At 41.9% G+C, this 13,799-nt stretch overlaps 1 protein-coding gene across 8 annotated transcripts in view; it reads left to right on the top strand.

Moving 5' to 3' along the window:
• The window catches only part of NT5M (5',3'-nucleotidase, mitochondrial), a 401,499-nt gene that overhangs the window by 382,654 nt on the left and 5,046 nt on the right, over positions 1–13,799 (top strand). For all 8 annotated transcript variants that reach the window (XM_078665220.1, XM_078665214.1, XM_078665219.1 and 5 more), the window contains one exon: positions 8,058–8,172. In XM_078665220.1, the coding sequence (XP_078521346.1) occupies positions 8,058–8,172 (115 nt within the window). The remainder of the gene's footprint in view (positions 1–8,057; positions 8,173–13,799) is intronic.

Raw genomic sequence — 13,799 nt, 5'->3', positions numbered from 1 at the left:
AATAGAAGATGACGCTGCATGTCAGCCGAATGTCTTCTTAGCTGACGCATCACAAATAGCTTCTGCGCAAAATATTGAATTCACAAGTCACAAAAAGCCTCATTCAAACCTTGGACAGCAACTGCCTCGCTCGAAGAATGTTCTGGCATCTGCGACGATCCCTTTAATGGCGAGTGCGTCACCGGGCTGTTGCTAAGACACCCAGTCTGAAAATCGTACATTTTGTACAAAAGTTTTCAATCAATTAATTTCCCAAGAACTCGTTTTTGTACACGATGTTTCATTAACAGATCTGGCTCCGAGAGCATTAACTGAGAAGCAGAATGCCGCATGTTAATTATTTCTGTGTTGTGTATGCTGCATGTTAACTCTGAACGACTTTGCTTTGTTAGAAAATCCATTTTGGCACCTGTCAATTCTTTTTCAAATTTTTTTTTTTTACTTGATTCACTTTTTTTGTAGCATTTGTGGAGTGCTTTACACCCCTACTGAGATGGCGGAGCACTTCGAGTGACTGGATAATATACTACCATTTTTTTTGTACAGGGTGGTCGCGTGTGGGATTGTAGTGTGGGCTATGTTGGAAGTGTTGGGTGTGGAGTGTGAGGTTCAGAGGGGCGCTCCAGTTTGTAGCAGTGAATTTCTAGCTTGCGAAAGCATGGAGTGATGATGCAAGTTGGTAGACAAATACTAGGTTATGGCAAATGGTTTATGTGACGTGGAAAAATCTACCAATTTAACAAAAATTTGCAAATGAAAGTAGTAGACACCGATAGATTGTTAAAACCAGCTCCTCTTACCAGAGTACCAGCTTTTTCTCCTTCCAGATGACATGGTACAAACAGTTTCAGAATGATTCAGATGAGGCTAATGTGTTCAACAGAAAAAAAACCAAAGGAAAGTCATAGTTCTTAAAAAAAAAAAAGAAAAACTCAATATGCCCCAATCTCAGTCCCTTTAAACAATGGGAATAGTTTCGTCATACCAGTGTATTATGGAAGCAATATTATATGCCTTGTAATCCTCCAATGACCTTTAAAAGTGACATCTTTTGACCTTTGACCAAGACAACCGCCTAATCTATGTACTTTCTGGGAAATTTTAATGCTAAATTTAGGTCGCAATATCCTAATAGGCAGCATTTTAGGAGGCACAAACATAAAACCATTTATTGAAAACTGTGTGTACAGATTAGTTAAACAGCCAATAGGAAGCAACGTATCCATAGCGGCTGCCACTCGGGACTACTTCTAACTCACGCTTACATTTTTGGCGGCATGATTAAAAAAGTTATTAAGTCAATAATGTAGTCCTTAAATTTTAGAATAGTATTATTGTAACAGATGGATCCACCGTGTGCATCAGCAGCAAATCAAGCATTGCCAAACTGCATTTCAAAACAGCCAGCTGCTTCTCGGCAACCAGTTGCCGTGTCATCTCAAGCACTCATTTGCTTTTATTTATTTAAAAGCAGCATATAACCTGGCTCTAAAAAGTTGTACTATAGGACAAATTTTCATTCGCTCCACATCCACATGGTTTGTCCTAGGTGTGGCAGTCCAAGAGAGGACGCCGTACATATGTTTGTGGAATGTCCAGAGATTCAGCCTTTCTCCCCCCCCCTCCCATTTTGCGTTTCGGCGCGTGAGAGAGAGCAGGGGAGAGGCAATAAGAGAACATTGGATGTAAGTTGGGGCTTCAAATAAACAAGGGCTCAAAAGGATGAAGCCGGTATCCTTCCTTTCCTATTCTCTGTCTCCTTGTTTCCAGCACAAAAGGGCACAAAACCCTTTTTCACGTGTGCAAATGGAATGGAGCTTTTGTAGAGGCAAATGAGGACCAAAATAAATAAATAAATAAATAAATAAATACATTTTCATTCGCTCACTTACACACCGTTGTAAATGATATATTTTAAGAAAGTTAGTTTAGGAAAACAAAAACAGCATGAATAAACAGCTCTCTAAGTACAGTACAACGTGAATCATAGACAGTAGTCTGAATGTTGCAGCAAATAGCCCCATTTTGGTATATAGGCAGATTAACATGTTTACACTGTTTGCAATAACTGTTGGATATACAATCTTTGAAGTTACAGAGGTGACATTGTAGTGTTATTTTAATTTTCTGTAGTAATGGATTGACCCGACTGGCCAGCCGAAGTGAATTCCAGTGGCTAGGTCATAGAACAGTAGTTCTTAACCTATAGATGGGGCACCGGTGAGGGTCCACTGACTATACTGAGAGGGGCTACAACTACTTAGAAAGTAAATAATAGCAGATTATGAAAGTGTATATAAATAAGAAGAAAAATGTAAAATTGATAATTGAAAAACGTTCTGTAAATGTGAAGGCTGAAAATTTAGTTAGTATCCTCAGATTGATTCGTGGGAACAGTGCAACTGTGTCCAGCAGAATATATTATGGACGATGAGTGGCCTACAAAGAATTCAGAAAAGCTTTAACATTCCCATTATAATTTATGTATACGTGTGTGTAGATATGTGTATATATCTTAGAGTGTATATATATGTCTGTGTGTGTATATGTGTATATATATATATATATATATATATATATAAATATATATTTATATGTGTGTGTGCATATATGTATATATGTGTGTATGTATATTTCCTACTGCTGATAGCCAGTAGGTAGTAATAGTTAGGACCAACTTTTTCCATAGACAAAGTATTTTTTGCTTTGCTAATAACTTTAGCGTTGTTTGACAAATCTTAACGAAATGTTCAAAACTGGTACATAAGTTAGTTCAGCTGCTGTCTGGAAATTTTCAGGGTGATTCGCGAACCGGGTGCCGACAAAAAGTGTGGGCCCAAAATTATTTTTCCCCATGCAGAGTCTATGGGGATTTTGCAAGTTTTAGACACGGCTACAGCCTGAACCTGCTAAACGGAATTACACTATATTTGGCAGAACGCTAGATCATGATCCGCAGATTGTGCTTTTTGTGATTTGGGGTAAATCTGTTCAGTAGTTTAAATTTTTTAAGAGAAGAAAAATATAGATATCTAGGTACGCAGATCCGCGGGTACTCGTGGGGATCAGGAGAAAAGCAAGGCTTTGATTGGATGGTCGCAAACTGAAAGGAAAGTTGCATTAACCATTTTGTTTCTTGGCTGGGTCCCTGGGGAGAAAACATAAATAAAAACACACATAAGGGTTCAGGATAGAGCTATCCTGAACCCATAGGACACATGGCGTGGTCTCTGAGGAACCCCTCATAGGAAAAAAGGTACCCAATTTAATCCACTGCTGCCCACAGCGCAACACCCAGTGTAAAACTGCAATAGATCCGAAGCCCAATCGAAAAAGAAAAAATACCCTCATCCACTCACACACCACATACGGGCAAAGTCTGTGCGCTGTGTGGGGTTCGATGCATGGGGGTAGGTTGGCAGTAGGGCCTGGCCGCTGCCGTGCGCGGCATAACTTTAGACCACGAGTTATAGTTTCTTAACATAAGTATAACTATAACTGCTGAATTTCTCAGTTTTTTGTGGGTAAAATGGCAACCTAACTATAACGTCTCTGCAACGTTTTTTTGTTTTTTTTAGTGAAAACATTTGTGAATTGAATAAAATATTTCATCATACATGTATTTGTATGATCGATGCTTGGTTCTGTATTTTGTGTGTATTGTTTTACGGTTCAATTCATTGAAAATGCTTAGGCCGGGGTCCCCAGCTTCTTGTAATGACTCAGTGGGTGTTCGTGGATTCCAATAATGATGGAGTGAGGGAGTCCCTGGGTTCCAGTGATAATTATGTGAGGTCCACAGAAGGCAAAAGTTTAAGAATCACTGGCCTAAAAGGTTGAAGTACCTAAACGTGGAAGGCGTGAAGTGTTTGTTAGCTGATCTTAGATTGTGGATGGGATTGTCCCCTAAGTGGCTTTGAAGGCTAGTGTTAAAAGGTTGTTGTGGATGTCCCTCTTTTTGGCAAACATCCAGGTAGTCTGCTGGCAATAATGTGAACATGGGGTGTTTCTGGGGAGATGATACAAGACTCTAGTAGTGAAGTTTAAGACTGTCAAAAGTAGAGAAAGTTGTGTGTACTGCTTTAGTCCCCTTTACTTTTTGGCTGACCACTTATGAATGGAACGTGCCACAGTTATGTTTATACCTGTGTTTATAGCAGAGCCCTTTTTAACCTCCGCGGGCATGTCAGAAAAGCCTAGCAAACCAGAATGACAGACTGTGGGAGCCTGCTGCATCTGACAACCCCAACATCTGGGCAGTAGCAGTAGCCTCCGCCAGACTTACTAGCATAATGTATGGTATTTTTTAATAATCACTGTCATTGGACAAACCCCTATGAAGTACCTAGGCTGACTATAGTGTGTGTTCTGCTACTTTTACAGGTGTCATTTGGTGTATTAAACTCCTTGTTATGGATAACGTAGAGCCCAGTAATGCAACAAAATGTACCTCTTGGTATAATTACTTCTTTCTAATTTTGAGGCTTTGTCACTATATTTACCTTATCGCCCTAGCTTGTTATTTCAGTTTGTATATATTGTTATTAATCAAACAGTACATGACTTATTAGTATGATATATATATCTACACACACACACACACACACTTACTCATTCAGCCAGCCCAAGTCATCCAGTGCAGTAACCAGCTAAGCAGACTATACTAACAAGACATACAATGAAGGGAACTGCAAAGCTGTTCAAAACTACCAGCTTACTGAAAAACCATAAAACCGCATACCTGTGCCTCTCACACCTCATCATCCAACACACTGCTATGCGCTGCATCTTGTAACAGCTAAATACCGCAAAGACAGAGCTTATGCCCTGTTGACAATGACAGAAATACCAGTGTACCGCCATGTGGTCTAATGAACATGAGGACCCTCCAATAATATTAAGACAAGTCAGAAACTCAGGGGTAAACATAAATCCAGACCTATATTTGATACCAACATAAAACAGGGTGCCTTCTACATAATGAAAACATGATGTTGCACCCTCACATTACTGTGAATACCAATAGAAACTGAAGGCTATCTTCACACTTGTAATCTCCTAGTTTGACTATGCCAATTGCCTATACCTGTACGCACCCTCATTCATAATACACAAAATAGAACTCATCCAAATTGCTGCTGCAAGATTGCTTCTCTGCCTTCACCCAAGAGAGCACATGACTCCAGTCTTGCAATCACTCCACTGCCTACCTGTAACAAGAAGGTCAGTGTTCAAAGCACTTTGCAATGTTCCCAGAGCCTCCAAGGAAAAGGACCTCTATACCTACAGGCTATATTCAAGCACTACAAACAAATCAGAACACTGCACTCCATGTTCACACCACTTATCATACCACTGTACCATAAAAATCCATAAAAGGCACTGCTTTCTCAGTACAAGCCGCCAAGCTTTGTAACACACTGCCAGCCAGCAATTGAAGTATCCAGGAGCAGAGTTACTTTAGAAAAAAAGTTGAAAATATGGCTATTTCCAAGACAACTATACCAACACACATAACAGCAACAGAACCTGCAAAGAGAGTTGTACCCTCAATCTCAATCTTTAGTTTATAATCCAGTTTGGAAACAACCCAACCAGCAGACTACTTTCGATAAGCAGATAAGTTAAGGAGCACTGACCTATGCTTCGCCGGGGTGTTATATAGTTATGTAAATTCATAGTCCACACTAATACTAATACCATAACAACCAGCGGTCGTCAGCCAGCTGTAACTCACACCTCTTACATTCCATTAAAGCATATATGCAACGAGGATTGTCCATTACCAGTACTTAGCAGTGAATAAACCAGCCATCACTAAATGAATGGGCATGGAATAATTGAGAGATCTGTCTGTCATACACTGCGGGTCAGTCGTAGGACGTTCATCTAGTCCATGACTAACTTTTCGCAGCTTCACAGTGACCAGTGCGGTTTATCCACAAAAGTGTCCTCTGATTGCTCCTCTAGTCCCCAGACACGCTCCACTAGGAGAGGCTCCACTGACCAAATACCACAGTCACGATCGTGAATGAAAATACTTGCTCTATGCCGCATCTTCCAATACCACACCTATATGACGTAGCTTGCTGCCCATGTAGGTAAGCGCTTCAGTGCAACACATATAGGTAGTAAGTGCTATACACATGTTCAATACAATACAGTATTTGTCACTTGTGCATCACCAAGATTTGTTTTGATTTTATTAAAATCTTTGTTTCCATTACACTTCAGAATTGAAATGTGCTTCATTTGTTCTTTTATACCTGCTTGTATGTGTTGTAATATTTGTACAATTCATTTACAGGTATTTACATTTTTCTGTGAATTAGAAATAAATTGACATCCTACAGTATTTCTTTGTGTACTCACTGTTCACATGGCCACTGGAATTCTGCGACAGTGTTTTCCTCAAAATTATGAATTTACAGCATTTGCCACATAGTCCATCAGCTGCTGTATAATCTTCAGATTTTAGCACAGCAATAAATGTTTCTAGCTAAAACAGATCAAAATGTACTAAAAATGGTGCTGCACGTGTTGATGTGCAGTAGAAGGTCCTTCGCAAAGGTTGGCAGGTCACCTTTCAGATACTTACAGTGTATTTGGATGTGGAACTGCCACTAATGTGGTGAAAGCTTTGCCAGACAGAGCTAACGTGTAAAATGACAATATCATGAAATGATACTGTTAAAAAATGTGCAGCGTTAGGCTGTATAATTTTAATTTTCTTGCTGCATAATTTAGTCAACATTGCTGCATAATTTGGGCCTGCTCTGCCACCTATTTCCAGTGACCATGTCTGTACCACAGGGAGATTGTCCCATAGCTCACTTTGAAAAAATCCTTTCGCTTTGCAGCCAAAGGAATAAAGTAATCAACATCTCCATGTTAAAAGAATAAGCTGTAATTTGTCTGAAGACATAGCCTGGTATTTAACCTGTGTTGAACACACAGTAAATGTATCAAAGTAAAAACTAAATGTAAAGGTATTTTTATTGCTCATTCTGATCTCCTGCACCTCTATGCTGTGGCAGGTGCCTTGGTCGTTTGTGGGGGGGGGGGCAAAGATTATTATGGACTGCCCTGGCCCTCAGATATCGCCCACAATGTCCCAGCGTGATTACATGCCTGATCCGAGGGCTGGTGTAACTTCCAAAAGGGGAAGGGACCACCCCCACATTTGGTGGACGTGTACTGGTGGCTTTTTCCCCATCGAAAAATGTTTTCTCTGAAGCAATAGGTGTGTTTTATACATATGCGCAGTGGGCTTCATTGCACCTGTGTGGACTTCTCTGCTTTGGAGAACTTTTTACAGGTGGAATGGGACTCACAGGAAGAGTCACCTGACAGTATGCCTTGAAACCTACACCCGGCACAGTTTCTAGGTGTACTCTAGGGAATGGTGGTAAGTACCAAATAGTAATAAATCTGCCCCTGCTGGTGGACGTAACCTACAGACCCAATTTGGCCCAATGTATAGGAGGCTGGGGGAAAGGAAAGAGAAATGGCCTAATAAGCTTTGATTTGGGGGGCAGAAAAATTCCTAGCCTACAAGTTTTGTGACGTTAGCGAGTTGAGGTTGGAAGTCAAGTGTTGAAAAGACCAGAGGCCACCCTAGGTATTGAAGTTACCGACAAGGTTTAGGGGAACAAACAATTTGTATTAAATTGACTTTAGATTCAGTGCCTGGAATTTGGTGGCTCATTTGTGGTGAAAGGTTGGCTGGGTAAGGCGGGAAACAGACTCAACAGAAATTTGCCGACATTACATGGTTGTCATCAAATCTTTGTTTTAATGGGATTCCTGAACATATATATGCCGAAGGTGCCTTTGGAAATAGAAATGCTGTTGTGAGTTGGCTTAGTCATCCTTTTGCAACAAAAAAAAACAGATACCCAAGAGGGAACGCAAATTTATACTATATTTTTTGTTTCTTCTGTTTATAGGACTATATTTTCCCATTGCTTTTCAATGCGTTTTATGATTAGATGCCCACCAGCATTAGAAGCTTTTAACTCCCCACTTTGAGTGACTTTTTTTTCCTTTGATTTCAGTACGCCTGGGTGGAGAAGCATTTGGGGCATGAGTTTCTGGATCAGATTGTCCTGACCCGGGATAAAACAGTGGTCTCTGCTGATCTGCTGATCGATGACCGCCTAGACATAACAGGTAAGGTGAAGGACTTGAACTGCCGAGAGGATGAGCCCTAAAGCATGGTAGCCGTGGACATTCCTGTTTGGGTTCACCCCTTCTAATCAATTTTACGCACCTCTGTCCAACAGTATCCAAAACACCAGATAGGATCTTTGGATCGAACAGCAACTTCATTTGTTCCTCTATGAATTAATTAGAAATTACAATGGTCTCCAGAGCACTCGTAGAAAGCTTTGACAGTCACAGGATTCCAGGAGTATGTCATGAGAGGTTTTGTGAATTCCCAATTCCATTGATACAAAGGATTCCCGCATTTTCAATTGCACCCAGTATATTCACTGAGCCATTTGTCTGGTCCATGTGTGGACAACCAGCACTTTGTGTAAGGGAGGAATTTTTCAAACTTGTGTATGATTTTAATTTTTTTGTTTAAATCTGTTTTATTAGAAGTTTCATTAACAAAAGTAGACATGCACAGTTGTCATTACATATTATTACCTTTTCTCTATTTGGGCATGTTGTACAATATGTGTAATCATGCAGTGCCTATTTAAGTGTAACGGCTGCCTGGATATGGCGTTTACCAGTATCTCATGGGGTTCTACATATCTCTCGTTCGCCTCTACTGCCCTATGCAGAGCTTTGATCTGTCAATGTCCCGTTGAGGTACTTGTCCTGGCATCTGTGTAATGGTCTACTAACTTGAGAGGTGGGTAATAATGTGTGGAACAAAGAAAAATAAATAGGTGACAGTATAACATGATTGGAGCACCATCCGATCCCCCACCCAATATGCCTATTTACTGCCTGTGTTCTGGAATATGTAGGTGTGTATGCGGATGTGTACTGTGAGTGTCTCTGAGGTGTATCAACTTGTAGCAGCCCCCATGTCTGCGACGGTGTTATGTTCGCCCTGGAAGTCTCTTAGGATTGTGTCTCCGTTTGCAGCAATTGGAATCTTGCGGAGGCCCAATGTGTCTTCCGGGTGTTGTGCTACACATTCCGCTTTCGCCCATACCTATATTGAGCGCTACCAGGCCAGTAACATCCGCTTCACCACTACCATTACTAGGTCGATAAAATGAGAGGTCACTCAATGACGCTTACTCCTGCGATATAGATGTAGAATACAGGTTTCCCATTTGAGGCAGAGCATGCGCCCTGTGCATCGGTTCAGGGCCTCCACTACTGCACTCCAGTATTCTTAAAGGCGCGGGCTGCTCCACAGCATGTGTAGCAAGTCCACTTCCGCAAGACAGCAGCGTGGGTAAACAGCAGCAGTGCGAATGAAATATTTGTTGATCTTGGCCGGCGTAAGGTTCGCCCTTTGCATAATTGTGTGTTGTATTAGCCTGAAATACATATTACTAGGAACGTACGTTGGGCTCTCTAGTACAGCTTCACACTCCGTGTCCGTAAATGATCGGTGCAGGTGTTCTTCCCATGGCTGTCTCAGTAGTGATAAAGCTATTGAGGTGTGATGCCTAAGTGAGGCCAGTCCTGCCAAGTATCACGCTTCCAGCGTGATACTAACGCATTTCAGTGTGGTGATCCGCATCACCGCACTGAAATGCATTGTCACACATTTGCATATTATCTCAGCAGCCTTGGCACTGCCTAAATATCATGGAGTCAGTGAAAGTGTGGCAGGCAGGGCGCCGTTCCTGGTGAGCGCATTCTGTTCCCCCTGCAGGCTTGAGTCTTGCCGAGTGTTGAGGCTAACTGCACAATGCATCAATGTTTCATAGTGATTTCCGGAGCCGCGCGGCTTTCACGCAACCTGACGTCAAGGCAGTGGTCCAGTATTATTCTGGCGCCGAGGGGCTGGGAGATGTTAATTTTCTGCTTGCGAGGCGGGGAGTTTGTTTTTGGAAGAAACGGTTTTGGCTGGTTAAAGGTGCGCAGGCTCCGACGCAATCTTGGCGCTCGCAGCACTGCCTTTTGCTTGCACCTGCCCAGGCCGCCACTGCGTGCTGTACCAGGGTGAATAACTCTTTTTATCACCGGAGCTCTTGCTCACGTTAGACCCAGGGCACTTTCAATTGCACGAAGACTGAGGCAGATGGTTGCGGCAGGCCGCAGCTTTAGCCAGGACTTTCACTTGACCCGAGTCCAGGCCTGGCCCAGAACATAGCTGCCAAGGTTTCAGATTGCTACGTGTGACATTTTCAAAATGTCAGTGTAATTATGAGTGACATTTCAACGACTAGGAGTGACTCTCTCTCACAAGCAAAATAAAGCAATGACGATGAGGGAAACCTATAAATATCAGAAATTACACCCATTTGAGCAACAAGAAACTCGAAGAACATCTTTAAAGTGCCGCAAAGCACTAGAAATGGTCTCTGTCCACATGGGACCCGGCCCAACAGGAAGGATGTGTGAGGCACCAACATGAACAAGTTACCCACGAAGCAATCTCAGTTATCTAAGTGTCACACTGTCTCAGCTGACATGTGCACAGACAGACTAGACTGCCTAGCACCATGATGCATTATCTTTACAGGCTAAGGCCGGTGCAATAATCTCCCATACAACATAGAGGATAGCTTATTGCTGTCAGAAACCTGTTTTAAATTACCCACTGCAGTTTTGAGAAATAAACCGCAAACTTAAAGGAAGGCAGGGATACACACACTTGGTTACAGCTATTATCATTCTTTTAGCACTAAAATATGGAGGTAAAGGGATCAGAAGGAAAAAGAGAAGGAAGAAGAGAGAAAAATGAAGGAGAGAGAGGAGGAGAGAGACAATGGGAGCAGGGAGATGGGTGAGAGGGGAGGAGGTAGACAAAAGGAGGAGAGAGGGAAAGAGATAAAAAGAATGGGTATGGTTGAGATTGGAGGAGAGAGAGATGGCGAAAAGCAGAAATGGAAGGGAAAATGCAAATGTGAGGCACTTGACATATTGCAGCAAATAAATATAGCCAGACATGCGCTGGACACCTCAGTTGAATTAGAGATGCAGCAGGTGGGTGTGAACAGGGGAGTAGCGCTTCAGACCTCGGCCCCTCGTCGTGAGTGTCAGCCCGGGCTCACGGGCTGAGACAGCTTCCCTGGCGCACACAGGTCTTTAAAAGACCATTTGCTTCTTAGTGAGGCTTTGTTGTATTTCAGCCCTTCTTAGAGCCCCTGCTTCTCCACCATGCCTACTTCTGGAAGAATCAGCCCTAACATCACAGCCATTTCATTTTTCACTCCTACGTTTCTAATTGAAAGAGGCCCACTTCACCTTTCCTGAGGAGGCTGCGTGATGCGGCATTTGGTAAATGCTGCGGTGGCTCGAGCTCCTGCAGCTTTGAGAAGTAAGTGGGAGAGCGGTGCTGCAATGAAACCTGTGCGTGTGTGATTATGCAATTCCTTCAGAGAGCGCGCGATCGGCAGATGTCAAAGTGGGTGCCAGTCGTGTACAAAAATCACTGTGATTCACAGAAGTTTTGTAGTGTCCTGGCATGGCTGCATGTTGCTCTATTGCTAAGTTATTTACCATGTTTGAAACTGTTCTTGTCTGCCTAATTGGGGTGAAAGGTGAAGTGGGCCTCTTTCAATTAGAAACGTAGGAGTGAAAATGAAATGGCTGTGATGTTATGGCAATGATGTTGAAATAACGTTAATTTTACTCTGCTCCACAACTGTTCACACCCAGAGGCCCAGGTAGATCCAAATTGTCTACCTCCTCCCCTCTCACCCATCTCCCTGCTCCGATTGTCTCTCTCCTCCTCTCTCTCCTTCATTTTTTTCTCTTCTTCCTTCTCTTTTTCCTTCTGATCCCTTTACCTCCACCTTTTAGTGCTAAAAGAATGATAATAGCTGTAACCAAGTGTGTGTATCCCTGCCTTCCTTTAAGTTTGTGGTTTATTTCTCGAAACTGCAGTGGGTAATTTAAAACAGGTTTCTGACAGCAATAAGCTATCCTCTATGTTGTATGGGAGATTATTGCACCGGCCTTAGCCTGTGAAGATAATGCATCATGGTGCTAGGCAGTCTAGTCTGTCTGTGCACATGTCAGCTGAGACAGTGTGACACTTAGATAACTGAGATTGCTTCGTGGGTAACTTGTTCATGTTGGTGCCTCACACATCCTTCCTGTTGGGCCGGGTCCCATGTGGACAGAGACCATTTCTAGTGCTTTGCAACACTTTAAAGATGTTCTTGGAGTTTCCTGTTGCTCAAATGGGTGTAATTTCTGATATTTATAGGTTTCCCTCATCTTCATTGCTTTATTTTGCTTGTGAGAAAGTGTCACTCCTAGTCGTTGAAATGTCACTCATAATTACACTGACATTTTGAAAATGTCACACATAGCAATCTGAAACTTTGGCAGCTATGTGAGGCTGCAAACCAGTTCGTAAGATGCTTGCCCTGTCCCATAACATCAGCATTGGATTGTTAAGTGAGTCGGCGGTTCAGTTGTCATGTTGCCTCATTAGCTAGTTAAAGCTGCTAATATCGAGTGATGTAACAGAAATTGGCCCGGTTGCAATCCTTCTTTAGCCATCAGTGTGGCGTATGGCATTAAGGCACCCTTCCTGTATAGGTCCCCCACGTCATGGATCCCCCCCGCCCTCCAGTAGCGTAATACCACCGCCGTTGTGACTGTGCGCCTTCTGGGTGTGCCTAGTAACGTCATAGCAGGCGCATATGGCCTCACTTCGAGAAAAATACAAGGACCTACGGTAGCAGCAATACGCCGCGTTAAGCAGTAGTGGAGCCGGAGGTTTCCCCTTTACGCAGCGATGGAATAACTTGATGAGGGCGTTCAGGGACCAAGATGTGTCCGATAAGTTGTGGCTTGCCAGCCACCGGGCCACCCATTGCAGATGCACAGCAAGATAATAGTGTTCCATGTTCGGTAACACCAGGCCACCCTGGTTGGTCGGTAGGTATAGCTTTTTGTTAGCTACTCGACAACGAGTACTCCCCCATAGGAAGTCCCTGACGGTGCTCTCCAGAGCACGAAAGAAGGGCGCGGGTGTATAAGGGCAGATTTGTGAAGTAATATAGGGGGATTGGTGTCACTACACCGCGGTTTTTTACAACGCATTCCGTTACATCGGAATTTTTACAACGCAGGATCCATTACATCGGATGCCATTACAACGCATGGCATTACATAGCAGATGCTATTACAACGCATGGCATTACATCGTAAGTATAGGTAAGTATATCTTTTTAAAAAAAATTTAATTAAGTTAATTTAATTAATTTAATTTAATTAATTTAATTAAAATACATTTTAAAATAGTAATTAATTTAATTTAATAAATTTAAATCTATTTATTTAATTTAATTTTAATAAAAATTGTAATTAATTTTAATTAATTAATATAATGAAATTAATTTAATTTAAATATTTTTACACATTATAATTAAAATAAATAAATTAAAATATTTAATTTAATTTAATTAATTTAATTAAAAAATGTAATTAATATAATATAATTAATTTAATTTAATAAATATATTTTAATTAATTTATAAATGGTAAATATAATTTAATTAGCCCTAAGCACAAACCCAACCCTGAACCCTAAAACACCCCTGTACCCCAAAACCCAAACCCTACCCTGAAACCTAAAAACACCCCTGTACCCCAAAACCCAAACCCTACCCTGAAACCTAAAAACACCCCTGTACCCCAAA

Source organism: Lissotriton helveticus, chromosome 10 (genome assembly GCF_964261635.1).
Source record: "Lissotriton helveticus chromosome 10, aLisHel1.1, whole genome shotgun sequence".
NCBI lineage: Eukaryota > Metazoa > Chordata > Amphibia > Caudata > Salamandridae > Lissotriton > Lissotriton helveticus.
This window is presented reverse-complemented; position numbering and strand designations above follow the sequence as displayed.